The sequence below is a fragment of the Orcinus orca genome, chromosome 8 (genome assembly GCF_937001465.1).
Source record: "Orcinus orca chromosome 8, mOrcOrc1.1, whole genome shotgun sequence".
Classification (NCBI taxonomy): domain Eukaryota; kingdom Metazoa; phylum Chordata; class Mammalia; order Artiodactyla; family Delphinidae; genus Orcinus; species Orcinus orca.
In genome coordinates, this window is record NC_064566.1 from 38243086 (window position 1) to 38260856 (window position 17771).

Sequence of the window (17771 nt, forward strand, 5' to 3'; positions counted from 1 at the left end):
CCTCTAAGCCCTCTACTAAAAACCCAATAATCTTGGACCCCTATTAACCCCTTTCGACCCTTTTCTGACCCTGGGCCCTTCTTAACTCCAGGCTGACTCTAGTCTCCCATGAGTGTCACACGCTCTGCTATCCTGATCCCAGCTCACTGATCCTCCCACACTAGCCCAGGATCCTTAGGTGAGGATCCCTTGTGAAAAGGGCATTCTGTCCTTAGAGGTCAGAAGAAGCAACTGCCTCTAGTGGTCGTGAACGTTGACAGCCGCCCTTTCTCCATAGGGCTTCAGCTGCCCTGGATGGGAAGCTGATGCTGTGTCTGGGGGCTGGATAGGAGCAGACCCCTGCTGTGATTCCTGGTTTCGCAGTTGATCCTGGGGTGGGAGTTGCAGTTTGGGCCTCCGAGGCTTCCTGGACCACGTTTGCTGGTGGTGCCTCAGTTTACTCAATCGAGCAATCACTCCTTCACTCCTTACTTGTTCCAGGCTCTGTCCCAGGCACAGGGGCACAAGAGACCCTGCCCTCCAGGGGCTCCGGGCAGTCAGGGAAGTGGGCAGGTGGGTCTGGGCAAGGCTGGGGAGGTCAGGCCCAGCTCCAGGTGTGGCCGCACTTGGAAAGAGACTTATTGATCCAGCCCAGCCCAATCGAACACAAGGCTGCCTGGGCAAAGGGCTATTTAATTAAGAAGACGTGAGCTCTTATTTACCTGTCGGCACTTGCTAATTGCGCAGACAGCTGTCCCTCGACACTGACCCACAGACCTGGTTGTGGGCCTGGGGACGAAGCCGTGCAGCAGACATCTCTCTCCTCACTTGGCCCAGCGAAATCTGTGTGTGCTGGGGCAAAGGTTTGGAGGAATGGAGAGGTTTGGAGAGGGGCGAGGGGCAGAGCAAGAGCTGAGGGGTGGGAGAAGGACAAGGGGAAAGACAGAGAGGCAGAGTTATGGCAGAAACAGGGGCAGAGATGGGCAGAGGCAAAGAGAGAGCTGGAGTCTGGGGCCAGAGATTGATCTGTGTTCTTCTTATGAATGGGGGCTTCTTCCCCTTCAATACAATTATTTCAGAGTAATACAGGGATGAGAGTGCGTTTCAGTGTCCCTCTCACCCTGACCATTGTGAGCCCTGTCCCCTACCCATGAGGAAGCCAGACCCAGTGCAGCTCAGCTTGGCTCAAATTCAGATTCCCAGGACACAGTTCTCTCAGAAAGTTCTGCCCCAATCCAAGGAGGTGATAAAACAGAGAAATGGAGTCCCCTCACACACACACACACACACACACACACACACACGCACGCGCACACACACACACACACACGCGCACACACACACACACACACCTGGGAGAAATCAAGATGGGGAGAGACAAGACAGCGGCCTTGCCAAACCTTCCCTTCCTTCCAGCCAGTTGTCTAGTCCCTCTTCTCCCCAGGAAGCCCTCTGCGATTCTGCCAACCATAGGGGCCCAGGGTTCCACCTCTTCCCTCTCCTGCAGGACCACATGGATCAGAGTACAGCTCCCTAACCTTCACTATAGCTTATTTCATTTCCCAGTAAAAAAGGACTATCAGGTCCTCCAAGCCTCCTGCTTGCTTGCTCCTCCACAGTGCCCAGCGTACACTAGCTCCTCATTAAGGGCTGCATGATTTGAGAAAGGCCAGGAGAGAGGCTAGGATCCTAGCATCCTAGTGTCAGAGGCCATAGGAGTCTGGAGCCCTCAACCCAGGCTGAGTCAAAGGGAGACTTACCCAGGGTTTCTCGGGGAGTCAGTGCAGGGCCCACTCAGGCCACTACCCCATGGTGAGCCATAACGGGGAACTGAAGCACGCCCCAGATGGTGGGGAGAAGCAGAGAGAGAGGCAGAGAGAGGCCAAGGGCTCCTAGAAGGGGTAAAGTTGGGTTATTAGGAGCCCTGGTCAGGCCTGGCCCTGAAGGGCTAGTAAAAGAGGCAGGCCAGGGTTGGAGGGAGGGGGAGTGTGCAAGTGTATCTATCGCACCTAAAATCCCCTACGAGGCAAGCAGAGAAGGCTCAGAGAGAGGAGCCTTCCAGGTGGGAGAGGGTAGCTGCCCATGAGGTGCTCCACGCTGTCCCACTTTAGGTTCTCACCTTCATCCTTGACGACACCCCAGGCCTCAAAGGCTCTCCCCCTTCTCTATCCTAAGCAGGGGCACAAAAGTCCCTTCTCTCACTTCCCCTTCACACTGTAAGGAGGCTGGCATTTGCAGAAAGCCTAGAAAAATCAAGAGGGCAACATAGGAAACAGGGGAAAAGCCCCAAAGAAATGGGGTAGGGAGGGAGAATCGCTGAACTGAGCCTTAGCTTCTTACCAGCAACCCCTAACCACAGACCCTCAGCCCAGCTGAGGGCCTCACCCCTTTCCACTTGTGAGCAATCCCCCTTATTCACAGCCATGTGCCCCCTCCCTTGCAGAGGAAAGCTGTGGCCCCGTGCCAGAGGCTCTTCGGGATCACTGGCTGTTGAGGGGCGGGGAGCAGCGCAGGGTGCAGTGAACTACCAGTGGGGTGGTGTTGTTCGGTGGTCAAGAGCAAAACCTCTGGAACCGAGGTACCTGTATTCAAATCCTAGCTCCGCCATTGACAAACTATGACCTTGGGCAAGTCATTCAATTTCTCTATACGTCAGTTTCTTTACTGATGGATATGAAAAATAATAAGCCCTATAACATAACACTTCAGCTCTGTAATTTCTCTTGTTCAGGCTGGAGGAGGGGGCTGATGAGAGGGGCTGGAGGACGAGCTGGGGCTGGGTATAGACAAGAAAAAGGTGAAGGGAGTCCTGAAGCCAAGTTTGGCCTATGTTCTCACACCTGGCATTTGCAGGCCTTAGATCTGGTCCTGCTAGGCTCTGGAACTGGCTTAAGTCCAAGCCCCAGGCCTTGGTCCAGGTTGGCCCATGCCATATGCTCTCTCCCAGGCCCAGAGCCTTCACATTCCCGGTGGGTTGGGGTGCCATCTTGTGGCCACATCTGGAAACTAACCTAACCGGGGCACAGAGCCGGCTTTGGAGCAATGATAAACAGTGCAAGCAGCAGGCTATCTTTTCCACAGATCAGAGCTCCTCTCTCCAATGGACAAGGGAGGGTGAAATTAGAAGTGCCATAGCGGGAAACTGGTGACTGTGGCTGTCAGATCTATAGCTTGAGCACTGACCCTGGTACCTAAGCTGGGAATGGGGTGTACAGTTGTTCCTTTTGTTCCTTCCTGTGACCCCTGGGCAAGTGGATCCCAGATCTCTTAGGCCAGGGGAAGTCTAGAAAGGGGCCAAGGTAAAGAATACTCCGGGCAAGTGCAGAGTTTGTCAGTCTCTGCACATTTTGGACCAGATCATCCTTTGTTGTGGGGCTGTCCTGTGCACTGTAGGATGTTTAGCCGCATCCCTGGCCTCTGCCCACTAGATGTCAGTAGCACCCCTTCCCCATTCGTGACAATCAAAAAGGTCTATGGACACTGCCAAAGGTCCCTTGGGGAGTAAAATGTCCTCCGGTTGAGAGATTTGGGTACAAATCTCATTTTGCTGTTTACTGGCTGTGTAAACTCGTCACTTTCCCTCTGTAAGCTTCCGTTCCCTCATCTACGTAAAGGGAATAATATTTTGTGAGGATTCAATGAGATAGTGTCTCTCATTTAACTTCCTCTCCTTCCCTCTTCCCCCCTCCCTCGGACTGCCCACCGCCCCCAAACCCTCTGTGACCAGCCTTTACCCCATGTCTCCCTCATGGGCTCCTGCCGTTCCCAGCAGCGTTGGTCCCTCAGAGTGGCAGTATGGCCCCAGGGGCAGAGCGTCAGCCCTCCCTGGGCTTGACTTTGGGGAAAATGGGCCTCAACACCTCGCCTCTCACTGCTGGCTGTAGGAGCTGGGTGGGGAGCAGGGAACGATGATGGTTGTGGTGAGGGATGCAGAAGGATGGTCAGGCGTGCATGTGTGTAAGAAAGACAGGTGGGTGTGGGCACTACTGCGAGTGTCCCTGGCAGGACCAGGTAGGGGCGGCTGAGTTCTCCCGGAAGCAGCTGGAGATGTGTGGCTGCCCCAAGCGTCTTCCTCCCTCTGCGACTCCTTTATAGGAGCCTTGTGCGGTCTCCTGTGTGTGCTCCTGGTGGGCCCTCGTGCCTGAGTCAGCCTGTAGGTGAGCCTGGTTGGCAGTGTGCAGGGCTGGGTCCAGGTTCTATGAGGCCTGAAGTTTAGACATTTGGGGGAGGGGTCACATTAAAAAAAAAAAGAACAGAAAGTTGGGTACAAAAGTGAATATTTATTTAGGCTTTGAAATCAGGACCAAATGTAAATTTTAGAAAGCTGACTAAAAATGTTTAAAAATCCAGAAAAAATAGCTTAATATTGTTATTAACTGCTTGACACACCTACATAATACTTTTAAATAAGTTATATTTATTTGGAAGCATTCATAATGCTGACAAAAACAGTTGCAACTTTTTTTTGCAATTACAGAATGATGTTCAGTTAACAAAACAACACTCATTTTATTACAGCTGTATCGAATATGACTGAAAATGAAACACTCATCATCTTCCCCTATAGCTGTTTTTTCTGTGCACCAACATGAACTTGCGTTACATTTCCATGCCACTTTACAGCTCCCATATTATATCAGGCCAGGTTTGTGGCTACTGAAAATACCACCGGGACAGGGCCACTTAAAGGTACATTCGTGAAATGCACAGGACCCAGAGTAGCCAAAACAATCTTGAAGAAGAACAAAGCTGGAGGACTCACACTTCCCCATTCAAAACTTACTACAAATCTACAGTAAACAGACTGTGTGCTACTGGCATAAGGGTAGACACACAGATCAATGGAATAGTATTGAGAGTCCAGAAATAAACACATACTTTTAATGTCAATTAGTTTTTGCCAAGGGTGCCGAGACAATTCAATGAGGGAAAGAATAGTCTTTTCAACAAATAGTGCTGGGACAACTGGATATCCACATGCAAAAGAATGAAGTTGGATCCCTTCTTCATACCATATAGAAAAATCAACTAAAACTGGGTCAAATACCCAAATGTAGGCACTAAAACTATAAAATGCTTCCTTGGATTAGGTCCTGGTTTCTTAGATATGATGCCAAAAACACAAGCAGCAAAAGAAAAATCTAGATAAATTGGACTCCAGAAACCACAAAAGACTTCTGTGCTTTAAAGGACAATATCAAGAAAGTAAAAAGACAACCCACAGGATGGGAGAAAATATTTGCAGACCATATAGCTGATAAGGGTCTAGTATCTAGAATATATAAAGAACTCTCATAACTCAACAATAAAAAGACAGATAACCTCATTTTAAAGTGGACATAGGATTTGAATAGAAATTTCTCCAAAGAAGATGTACAAATGGCCAATAAGCACATGAAAAGATGCTAACATCATTAGTCTTTAGGGAAATGCAAATTAAAACCACAATGAGATACACTTCACACCCACTAGGACTGCTAGATTAAAAAGACAAACAATAACAGTGCTGTTGAGGATGCAAAGAAATTGGAACCCTCATACATTGCTGATGGGAATGCAAAATGGTGCAGCTGCTTTGGGGAAGACTTTGGCAGTTCCTCAAAAATTTAAACATAGAGTTATGATATACCCAACAATTTCCCTTTTAGGTATATACTCAAGAGGATTAAAACCATATATTTACATGAAAAGTTGTACATGAATGTTCATAGCAGCATTATTCATAAGAGCTAAAAAAATGGAGACAAGCCAAATATCTATCACCTGATGAATGGATAAACACAATATAATGTATCCATGCAGTAGAATGTTATTCAGCTATAATAAGGAATGAAGTATTGATACATGCTACCACATGGATGAACCTTGAACACATGCCAAGTGAAGGAGGCCATACACCAAAGGCCACATAGCGTGCGATTCCATTCATATGAAATGTCCAGAAGAGGCAAATCCACAGGGACAGAAAATAGCTGAGTTGTTGCCATGGGCTGGGGGGAAAAAAGAGAGTGGGGAGTGACTGCTAAGGGGTACGGATTTCTTTGGGGAGTAATGTTCTGGAATTTGATAGTGGTGATGGTTGCACAAAGTTGTGAATATAATACAAACCACCGAATTGGACACTTTAAAAGTGTGAGTTTTATGGTATGTAAATTATATCTCAATTTTTTTTTTAATTGGGAAAAGTTAAAGAAGGATCAGTAAACCAGAGGGCTATAAATAATTTGCTTATGCTAAGAAAAATCTGTCATGGTTCCAGCTCCCTTATCTGTAAAAGACCTATTTTGTTAGCTTTTTCTTTGAAATGCTTTGAGTTACTAAAGAATTTTAGAACTGGGACATACCTTTTTTTGTTTGTTTGTTTGTTTGTTTGTTTTGCAGTACGCGGGCCTCTCACTGCTGTGGCCTCTCCCATTGCGGAGCACAGGCTCTGGACACGCAGGCTCAGCGGCCATGGCTCACGGGCCCAGCCGCTCCGCAGCATGTGGGATCCTCCCGGACCGGGCACGAACCTGCGTTCCCTGCGTTGGCAGGCGGACTCTCAACCACTGCGCCACCAGGGAAGCCCCCGGGACATACCTTTTAAATTCACTACTTCATTACACAGAGAGAGAGCCCAAGTCCAAAAGGGTTAAATCACATTCCCAAGGTCTCAGAATTGGTTAGGGGCACAGCCAGGCCTAGATCCCAGGAATTATGTGGCCATTGACATCATCTGGGACTTACTGCCCCCTGTTACTGGGAAAGTTCTATATGAATTAAAACTCACTGTTAAATGTTGTCTAAAAAAAATTAAAAAGTTAACTATACAAAAATGACCCTGTACTGTATAAAAATGACTATCAGACAGCCTCCCATTTTTTTCCCCTTAGTACTAGTGAGTTGGGTGCAGGGGATTTAAGTGTTTTATAGATGAGAAAAAACTGAGCTAGAACCAAATTGTTTTTCCCATCATTAGCACCATCACCATGTTTGTCTTTCTCTTCCTCCTCATACTTTCTGCCTCGATAGTATGCACTATTGCAGCTTGCTCTTTTTCCTTGCCTTTTTCAGTCTTGCCTACTCCTTTCCACTTGCATCAGGCTGTATATTCTTTAAGTGCCGCTTCAATGTGATTCTATAATATCATTCTCTATGCAGAGAATTGAGAGCTAATTCAGATAGTTCAGTCTCTCCTTCCAACATGGTTGATCAAAACTTGTTTGATATCACTAATAATTTAGGGGATTTTCTTTCAGGCTCACCACTCTATTGGAGATGTCTATTGGAAATTGTGCCTAAAATGTACACTTTTAGGATTGTCAAATTTGGCAGAAACTCCATCAAGTTTCTTTCATCTGTGGACTGTAAGAGTTCAAGGTATATTGAGTTTTCCTGTGCAGTGACTAAACTTAAATGCTTTTAAATTGGCAGGGTTCATTTAAAAAGTTTGTTGATGCTAAGGTCTCATTATAGTGGCATATTGTGAATTTTATTCTGTCTTTGTTGATGTCAGTATTTTGTGTTAGACCAGCAAAAAATTTAAATCGCTTTCCAATATGTTCATATAATTCACTCTTCTTTGTTCATTAGATTATCAAACAATGCAAGAGGCTTTTCAATAATTCCTTTAAAAAGTTATCACTTTCTTTTAATAAACTGCTTTTTGGTATGATCTAAATAGATGTTGGGGTACAATTGTCTTCTCAATGTCAGAATCATTGTAATTTATTTCACTGTTCATTGTCATTACTTCTGTTTTATATTTCATTGATTTAAAATATATTCCACTAAACCCAAACAAGATGAATACCTTTCGAGGGGACCCCAACATGCCCGTAAATGCCACCCAACACGGGGGAGAGGTCAGAATAGAGACAATGGTCATAACCAGTTGGCTAAAATATTTTACTTTAGAAAATTTGAAAAGAAACTAGACCGTGTGAACATATCTCTAGGGCTTTTCCCAGTGCCTTAGAAGAAGCTCATGCAAGGGACAAGGACTTGAAGCTTAAACTTCCTCGGCATCAAGGTACACCAGCCTCTGGGGGTATGCTCTGGGGACATGTGTGCTCTTGTATGAGCACGTGTGTGAACAGACATGCAGATGTCTCTATGGAGAGTGTGGCCCGGTGTCTCCTCAGATCCAGCCCAGGTGAACATGGCCCCAAGAGCAGGGATGTTTCATCTACACTGCAAATGGGGTTCAGCTAGATGTCCTCCCCCCTTCCCAGGCCAGGAGGGGACCTCAAATCCCATCATCCATGGGGTAATCCAAGCTCTAGCTGCTCCCCTCCCTCCTGATGCTCTCTCCTTCCTTCCTCTGCAGAAGCTACAGGGCCGGGCAGCTGAGAGTGCAGTCTCTGGAGCCTCACTGCCTGGGTTCAAATCCTGCCTCATGATCTAAGCTGGTCCAGTTAGAGCTCTTCCCTGGAAATTTTCTAAATGGAGTTAAGCAGTGAGATCTAGGTAATCCCCTGAGTTGCTGGAAAAAACCAATATGGACTAGGAGGGAGGGAAGGCAAGCAGAGGCAAGAAGGGGGATGTGTCGAACAGCAAGAGGGGCTCCAATCCTGGCTCTCGAGGCCCACGGGTGCTGTAGTGCTTGCAGCGCTGCTCCCTTATGCGAACTGCCCTGCGTCCTTCCAACATACCCCCTGTGGGGTTTAACCTTTTTAAATTGGGTTTCTGCCCTGCACTGAGTCTGTCCCCATGACCTCTTCTTCTCCAGAGGTCTCCATCTTTATAACAGCACCATCGTCCACTGTGAAGCAAACCAGAGCCTGAAGTCACCCTTGGCCCCTCCTTTTCTCTCCCTTCCTTAGGGCCTCCATGCACAAGACTGTGAACAGTTCTGTAGGTTGTTCACTGAAAAAGCACACCTGGCCAAGGAGGTGGGTGGAGGCTGAAGTCCAGCCTGCTCTCTGTTTGCCTAGCCATGAACCCTGGTGCAGAGCAGTGTCCTTGGGAAAGAAGGGACACCTTTTTCTAATGCACACTAGCTCCCTATAGGCTATAGTAACCCTATAGGCTGCTGGGGCCTTCTTCTTATATATGGTTGGTTCCCTCAGCACAGAAGCTCTGCTTCCTCCTCCCTTTGCCTGATTACCGTCTCATACCTCATTATCATCTCTCACTGCGCCCTTTACTTTTCCTTATGGAGTTTCTCATCATGTATAACATCTACAAATGTATTTATTCATTTGATTCTTTGTCTAATGGCTATTTCCCCAGTGGATTTTAAGCCGTATGAGGGTAGGGACTGTGCCCTCAAGGTTCTCCATTGAACTGTCAACGCCTACACTTTATCTGGCACAACTGTCTCTACTCCTGTGCTTTCTCTCCCATCCCCAGTCACAACCCCAGTTCAGGCCATGTCATGTCTCCTCTGAGCAGCCCTGGTGGCCTCCTGACAAGTCTTCCTGTCTCAAGTCTTGTTCCCTCCTATCCATTCTGCCAGTCCAGACTGGCCTTTCTAAAATACAGATATGTTTGTATCCTTTCCTCGGTTAGATTCCTCTATGGCTCCCTATTGCCTTTGGGATAAAGCCCAAATAAGGTCCAATGTGGCCCTTTGCCCCATCTCACCTCTGGCCCCTCCCTGTGAGCACTGCTGGCCCCATGAAGGCACAGTTTGCTTCCTGTCACCTCTGGGTCTTTGCCCTTTTGCTATTTCCTCAGCTTGCAGCATCCTTATTTGGCGCCTCTTTCCTTACCTATTCCTTCAAGACTCTTATTAGGGGCTGCTTGCTGTCTATACCTTCTGTTCCCACTGCGTTCCTCTGCCACATACATCCCCATTATAGCACTTAATTCATCGTGATGTAACCAGCTGCTAAAAGATCCAGTCTCCCCAAATGTCTGCGTGCTTCCCAAGGTCAGGAACTCTGTCCACCAGTCTCTGTTTTCACCCAGCATGGGACCTGGCATCTGTTGAATGAATGAATTCATGAATGAGCCCCAAACGGTCTCAAGGGAGTGTAAAGAACCCCAAGGCACATCTGGGGAAGCAGCCAGATGAAAAGCAGAGGATCATTAGTAACAGAGCAGCCCTGGGTGGCTCCCCAGGGGCCCTGCATTGGGGAGAGCAAAGGCTCTCCCAGAGCAGAGAGCAGATCCTCTGCTCTGCCTTCTGCCATTATGTCTTGCTTGCATTCCCCAGGCCCTCTCCACACCCGCCCCTCCTTGGTAAGAAGAGCCCTTGAAAGTGGGCCTGTAGGGTTTTCAGGAAAAAAACGATCTGTAGGAGTGGGATGTAAGGGGAATTGAGGTCCTAGTGACAAGTGTATGTGAATTAGGGGGTGGGGTTGGGCAGAACTTTTGCCAGGCCGTCCATCCAGGGGTACCCTCTCAGAGGTACCTCTGTGTGTGTGTGTGTTGGGGGGATCTATGGGCATTGTGGATGTGTTGTCTTCTTTTGTTTTGTGTGTGTGTGTGTTGGGGGGATCTATGGGCATTGTGGATGTGTTGTCTTCTTTTGTTTTGTGTGTGTGTGTTGGGGGGATCTATGGGCATTGTGGATGTGTTGTCTTGTGTGTGTGTGTGTTGGGGGGGGATCTATGGGCATTGTGGATGTGTTGTCTTCTTTTGTTTTGTGTGTGTGTGTGTTGGGGGGGGGATCTATGGGCATTGTGGATGTGTTGTCTTCTTTTGTTTCTCAAGACAGTTCAAATGGCGCCTCTTCCAGGAAGTCTTCCCCAGGCCCCTGGCTAAATCAATGGCCCCTCCTCTCCCCTCAGAGTGTTTATCGCTTGATAAGAGCACTGATGCCATCTGTGATGATGCAGGTTTGCACGTGCCCCTCTCCTTGCAGGCTCTGGGCTCCTGTCTTCTTATGAGATCTGGCAATGCCCGGATGCTCTAAGTGCTGGCTTTCTTAGAGTGGTCGTGTCTGTGCCTGTCTGGCCTTCTGTGCATCCCCTTGTGATTACACCTATCACTGAGAGCCTGGAAGTACCCTACAGCTTACAGTGCTGCTTCACACTCATTCAGCTTTTCCTCATAATGTTGTGAGCACCTTATCACATCCTCTACCCATGAGGATTCCGAGTCGCATCTGGGGGACATGACTTTCCAGTGATCCTTCTGGACACCATACCTGGCTTCACTCTGTGTGTGTGGAGGGGCGTGATGCTCAACCGTGTACGCACTTCAGAATCACCTGGGGAACTTCTGAAAAATACTAATTCCTGGCCGGGGATATCTGCGGCAGATACTTTAAATCAGAATCTCTGGGTGGTGGGACAGGCGTGGATCTTTTATTAACTACTCAGGTCGTTCTAACATCCATCCTGACAACGAGATGACCTGTGTGTGGTGATGTACGTCATGGTCAGAAGAACCTCCTCACATAACGGAAACATACGCACCCCTCCCTCCCCCAACTTCCTCCTTGCAATCCGTCTGCGGCCTACAGGGGTCGCTGCGGTACAGGTGGCCCAGTTTGCGGATTTCGCCCCCCTTCAAAATCCTGCCCCCTTCAAAATCCTGCCCCCAACCCTAGCGAAAGCTGGAGCCACCGCGGTATAAATTAGCGTCTTTATTTCGAACACCTGAGCGAGCGCCCGCGGCTCGCCCGCCTGCCGTATAAACATACAAAGTCCCTGTCGCACCGCACACCATGCCTCAGAGATAAATACAGCCCTGGGGGCTCCTGCTCTGGCAAAGCAACTCTTATTTACAGGAATAGATTACAAAAGTATTACAAAAAGTGGTCCTGAACCGGGGGAGGGGGTGGGAGCGGTTACCTTTACAGCTGTTACACTTGGCAAGGGAGCGGCGGGAAAGAGCCGACGTCCCGAGGGCTCCCGAAAAGAGAGGCTACGCTCCTTTAAGCATCCGGGTGTCCGGGGGCGGGGCTTAGGTCTGCGTGGGTCCCACCCCCCATGGGGGAGGGGGCGAGGAAGAGGAAGGACCCGGGCCCTCAAAGGTCAGCTCTGGCCCACTGAGTAACATCAAACGGCCATCGCAGCGGGTCTCAGGGAAGGGTGCTGCGTGGCAAAAAAGGACCATGTCCTTGCCCTGGGGTGCGGAAACACACATCAGTTCCCCCGCCTCTCATACCTCCGGAGGGGTCGCTTCTAAAGCGCTGTTGGGAGGGGAGTTGGCATTTAAGCTCAATCCTTTGGGCGCGAGGGACCCTAAGGGCACCATCCCTCGGGCCAGAGGGCAGCGGCACCCCCCGAAGTGGCCGCCCAACCCCTCAGAGCACCTGGTAGATCGGGTTGGGGTTCGCGCCCACTGGGCACTGAGGGGCGGTGTCGGGGGAAGGGGTGGGGCTGCCGCGCTCGACCTCGCTCCCGGCGGCCGCCTCTTGCGGGCCTGGAGACGACGCCGGCGGCGCGTCGGCCAGCAGAAGAGCGGGCGCGGCGGGGCTCTCGGTGGAGATGCGCTCCACGATGCTGGACAGGCAGTCGAGGCTCGACACCGCAGCACTCTTCCCGGGCCGGGGTTCTGCGCGGGGAGGGGTAGATTAGTATGCAGAGGTGGAGCCGCAGACAAGTCTCCCACCTCTGGGCTCAGTGCTTTGGGGCAGACAGGAAACTGAGGACGGGCCAGATTCGGGAGGATCCCGCGAAATTTCAGGGTGAAAAAGGAGGGAAGTACATGCTTAGTATTTCATTCCCTGTACCATCTCCCAGCGAGGAGGTCCTAGGTAAAGAGAAGCCGGGGCAGCTCAAAAGGGAATGTGGGAAGGAGGCGCGAATACGCACCGTTGGGCGCCTCGCTGTAGTAGGTGCCTTCGTAGCAGTTCCGCCGCCGGGCACCGCTCGGGGGGCCGCTGTAGTCCATCTGCAAACGGCAAGGGCTACCGAGTCAGGCCCGGGAACCGCGCGGGGCTGGAGCATCACTCCCTGCAGCCGTCCCCTCTCCAACTCCCTAAGTCTCAGCCACGAGAGTTCTGGGCCCGGATCTGGCCGGGTTGGGGAGTAAGGGTGGGCAGGAGCTGTCTGCAGCATGCCGGACCAAATAGAGGGCAGACAGTCACCTAGGAGCACACATCTGCATGGGATAAGCGGAGAAAACGACACGATCTTCGTGTCGGCCCAGCAGTGTTCTAATAGCGCCCCCAATCAGGTGGATCGCATCCGTCCCGTGCCCCCCCCCAAAGCACTACGCCATCCCAGTGACAGCTGCCTGGGGCACCGGGGGTCCACTCCCGGGAAGGTTCCCCGCCCAACCCTCACACCAGAGGGTCCGCTACCCGCCCTCGGAAACACATTCCTGATATACCAAGAGCTGCGCTCACTTCTCTAGCCCAGCGTCCTGGCCTTACCATGCCGTCGGAGCAATTGGAGCGCGGACTGGACGCGTCCGAGTCGCCGCTGTAGTGCTCGCCGCCGCGGCCTGGGGGCAAAGGGCCAGGCGCGTAAAAGGCAGCGGCAGCACCAGGGGGCGCGGCGTCCTGGTCGCGAAGCAGCGCCTGCAGACCTTCGATGTAGCGGATGGCGTTGCGCAGGATCTCCACCTTGGGCAGCCGCTGGTTTGGGTTGCTAGACGTGCAGCGCTTGAGCGTCTCGAAGGCCTCGTTGACTTTGCTCAGGCGGCGCCGCTCGCGCATGGTAGCGGCCTTGCGGCGGTCCGCGTTAGTGGTCTTGCGTTTGCACGCCTTGCAGGCCCACAGTAGACAGCGGCCCGCCTGGTGGTGCCCGCTGGGCGCGCGCACATGCTCATCCTCGCGCGCGCCCGGCACCGGGTGCGCGGCCGCAGGGAAGTGCGAGTGTTCCTCGGGCTTCAGGAGCGCGCCCACGTGCACGAGGCGCGGATCCAGGTCCTCGAAGAAGCGCAGGTCCGGGGAGTCGAAACACGGGTCATCATAGAAGTCGTCCGCTGTTGCAAAGTTGCACAGAGAGCCGTCGGGGCCCGTCAAGTCTACGTCGCGGATCGGCGGCGAAAGCAGCTCCATATCCCGGCGGGGGGCGGCGCAGTCCTGGCTTTGCCCAATCCCGGCGGCAGGGGTTGCCAGAAACTTTCTGCGGCTCCGGAACACCGGCAGTGCGATAGCAAAGTACTGAGGGTCTGAATGTACACCCAGCTGTCCCCCACCCTGCCCTGTCCTGTCCCGCCTGACCGACGGACGGCGAGGAGAGCGGCGGCAGCGCCCTGGGACTTCCCCACCCCTAACTTCAAGCCAGGCTCCCGGGGCTATTTATCCCGTAGTAGCCTAAGGGCCCCTGAGCTGCAGCCGGCGGCTAGGGGCGGGGGCGCCCGAGGCCAATAGGAATAGAGCGGGGAGGAGCTTGGGATCCCCTGGGTGGCAGTAGGGGCCAGAGACTGGCCAGCCCCCTACCCCTTGACGCTTCCGCGCGCGCACTCGGGCCCCTCCCCAGGCAGAGAGACAGGCAGAGGCTGGCAGCCCAACGCGGCAGCACTTGACTCCCGGGCACACTCTGCAAATGTCTCCAACACCGGCCTCCTCGTGTGTCCGCGGGAAACACTGGCCGCGCGCTCACCTTTGAGCTGACTTTGGGGTCCCCTCAGTCCGCTGATTTGTGGGGGACCAAGGAGCAGGATAGGGGTAGAAATCAGATCGGGAGAGATTTGCAAAGAGACACATGGCAGTAAGGCAGAGACACACTCAAAGCTGAGATAGTGAGATGGTAAGCGGTAAACCCAAGAGGCTGAGACATTCAGAGAGCAGAACGCTAGAGTCAGAGGCAGAGAAGCGAGGAAGAAGACTGAGAGTCCAAGTGGGGAAACCTGAGACTGAACGTGGCGGTCGTGTCACTTGGCCAGTTCCTGCCCCCGGAGTCAGTCAGAGGGTCGCGGGCCCAGCCCATCTCTTGTAGCTTGGAAACCCAGCTGCATCTCTATAGGAGTCGATGATTGCTGCTAAAGCTTCGTGCCAATCTCTCCAAACTCAGGTCCTGTCCCAGCCTGGAGGGAGGGAAGCCAACTCTTGCGCAATTCAACCTGCGCGCTTCCTCAGCGGGGTGTCCAGTGCGGGTCTAGGCCGAGATGTCTCTTCAGCTGGGAAGAAAAGTCCGTCTGCTTGGGGCTTCCTCCACCTTGCGCACAGTGCTGCGCTGGGGAAGTCCACTGCGCAAAGGCCTCCAACGCCTAGAAGGCCTGAGAACCCCACTTCAGGGTGGAGTCTTTGAGAGTGGAGTTTGCAGACCGATGACTTTAACCCCACAGTTTCCCGTGTGTTTTTGTGGAAGTCACTTCTCCTTCTGAACCTCAGTTTCCCCACTTTGTAAATTTGAGGATGTTCATAGCGATCTCTTAGAGAAGAGGTCCCCCAACATTTTTGGCACCAGGGACCGGTTTCGTGGAAGACAATTTTTCCAAGGAGTGGCGGGGTGGGCGGGGTCAGGCGGTAATTCGAGCGATGGGGAGTGATGGGGAGCGGCAGATGAAGCTTGGCTCGCTAGCCCGCAGCTCACCTCCTGCTGTGCGGCCGAGGCTCTAGCAGGCCACCAACCGGTGCCGTCCGCGGCCCGGGGTTGGGGGGTGGGTTAGGAACCCCTGTGAGCGATTGCGGTGGTGGTGAGAATCTAAACAGACCAAAGATGCGGAAGCCCTCAGTCCGAGGTGCACGGTTATTCCAACAAGAGGGCTGTTAGCTGGGGCACTAAGCCCTGACAGGAGCCCACGTAGTCTTAAGGCTGGGCTCCTGTGAAGGCCACAGCTGCATTTCTCCCCAGCAGACCCACTGGAGAGACTGCGAATTGGAGGAGGCAGCCACCCATGGGACTCTGGCTCCCCCACAAGCCCTGGGGTGGGCCCCCTCCCCACTCCCATAGGGTGGCTCAGCTTCTTCCTGAAACTGCAGTCCACACCTTCCTCTCAGCATTCAGGCTAGAGATTTCCCTTGGACCAGACACCCTACTGGGGCCTCTCCTCCTGGAACCCACAGGTATAAGCAAGAATGATCTTTGTCCTTTTCCCACTGCCTTCTGAAAGCTGTCCTCACTGGCCCTCTGGGCCTGTGGAGTCACTCCTTCCCTTCTCTTTTGGAGCCCTGTCATCTTCACTTCTCTGCCGCTTGTGGTAGTGCTGAAGGTCTCCCTTTAGGAAGTGCTCACCCCTCCATAACACCATCCTCATTTATTCATCAACACACATCATGGAGTGTCCACTATGTGCTAGATACGGGTCTAGGTGTTGGGGATACAGCAGTGAACAACACCAAGACCCTGCTCTCATGGTGCTTACTTTGTAGGGGAGGGTGACAGATAATAAACAAATAAGCAAGGAAGTATATGATGTCAGAAGCTTATAAGTTCTATGAAGAAAACGAAAGCAAGGCAAGGAAGCAAAGTGATGAAGATTATTCCATTATGTGGAGTGGTCAGGGAAGACCTCTCTAACCTGATTCCATTTGAGCAGAGACCAGAATGAAGGGAGGGCAGAAGCAGATATCTGGAGTCAGATAGAGGAAAGAGCACATGCAAAGGTCCTGGGGCAGGACTGTTTGTCAGCTTTAAAGTGCAGCAAGGAGGCTGGTATGTCTGGAGCAGAATGATTAAGTGGGAGAGTGGTAAGAGATGAGGTCAGAAAGGGAGCAAAGGATTTGTATTCTGAGATAGAAAGCCACCAGGGGGCTTGAACAGAAGAGAAGAATGTCACCATCTGACTTACATTTTAACCGGCGCATGCTGGTTATGGAGAGCAAGGATACAGCAGGGAGACCAAATTAGGAGGCTATTGAAATAATCCAAGTGAGTGGTGATGGTGGCTTAGATCTGGGTGGCAGCAGTGGACATGGTGAAAAGTAGTTGGATTCCAGAAATGTTTTGAAAATGGAACCCACAAGATTTATTTGTGATTGGATGTAGGCAAGAGACAAAAGAGGAATTAAGGATGACTCCTGGAAGAATGGAGTTGGGGAAGAGCGAGTTTGTGGATGGCAGACCCAGAGTCCAGGTTGGCACAAAATTTGAAATGCATTTTCAACATCCAGGTGGAGAGGTCAAGTAGGTAGGGGATTTATGAGGCTGGAGTTCCAAAGGGGAGGTCTGGGCACGTGGAAGGCCTGACCACTCAACCTCTTAAGATATCTCTTGAGTCTCTCCATCCCCACTGTCACCATCCTGGACTACACTGCCGCACTGCTGGCCTGGAAGCCCACCATAGCCTCCTAGTTCCTCTCCTCACTTTCACTCTTGTCCCAGTAGAATCCATTCACTACACAGCAGCATCCTTCTCTACAACTGCATCTGGAACCAAGATCCCCTTTGATCATTCCATGCTAGGCTGGTTTCCCTTCCTGTCTTCCGACACTCTGAGTACAATCCTGCCTCGGTGCCTTTTACTTGCTGTTTTTCTGCCGGGCTCTTCCCAAGATTGGCTGCTTTTCATCTATCAGGTCTCAGCTCAAACTTGCCTCCTTGAGATGACTCTGACCATCCTCTCTATAGTAGCTGGGTCACATCACCCTGCTCATTTCCTTCTTAGTGCAATCACTCTTTAATTGTCTTCTTTATTAGTTTGTACATTGATTGACGTAGCCCCAAGAAGTCAGGGATGCTTTGTTCACCACGGCATTTCCAAAAACCATCACAGCGGCTGTCACATAGTAGGATCTTGATAAATGTCAAAGGAATGAATGGGTGGCCTCATGGCCTTTGAATCTCTCTGCATATATTTGAACTTCTTGAAAAGTGTCATTAATGAGGATGGTTGTGTTTTTTCTAAACTGGATAGTCGCATACATGATTAGACATACATGCTGGGTCATATTTGCTCTTCCCAGGCAAGACTCAGGCCCATCTGCTGGGGCACGATCTTTTATGTTGATCAAATACACATGGCCTGCTGCAATATTGTCATAGCATACCATAGCATATGTCATAGCATACTATAGAAAG

General features: G+C 51.3%; 1 protein-coding gene across 1 annotated transcript; it reads right to left on the reverse strand.

The window, feature by feature from the left end:
• Nucleotides 1-11481: 11481 nt before the first annotated feature.
• MYOD1 (myogenic differentiation 1) lies at nt 11482-14200 on the reverse strand. The gene is made up of 3 exons (XM_004285533.1): nt 13235-14200; nt 12672-12750; nt 11482-12411 (listed from the first exon to the last, which is right to left on the reverse strand). Exons 1-3 carry the CDS (start codon nt 13862-13864, stop codon nt 12161-12163), a joined length of 960 nt encoding a protein of 319 aa, XP_004285581.1. The 5' UTR covers nt 13865-14200; the 3' UTR covers nt 11482-12160.
• Nucleotides 14201-17771: the final 3571 nt, after the last annotated feature.

Coding starts and splice junctions, on each gene's coding strand:
- MYOD1 (XM_004285533.1), bottom strand. CDS start 13,864: ATGGAGCTGCTTTCGCCGCCGATCCGCGACGTAGACTTGACGGGCCCC. Junction 12,751..13,234: donor CCAATTGCTCCGACGGCATG/GTAAGGCCAGGA, acceptor TGCCGTTTGCAG/ATGGACTACAGCGGCCCCCC. Junction 12,412..12,671: donor CTACAGCGAGGCGCCCAACG/GTGCGTATTCGC, acceptor CTCCCCGCGCAG/AACCCCGGCCCGGGAAGAGT.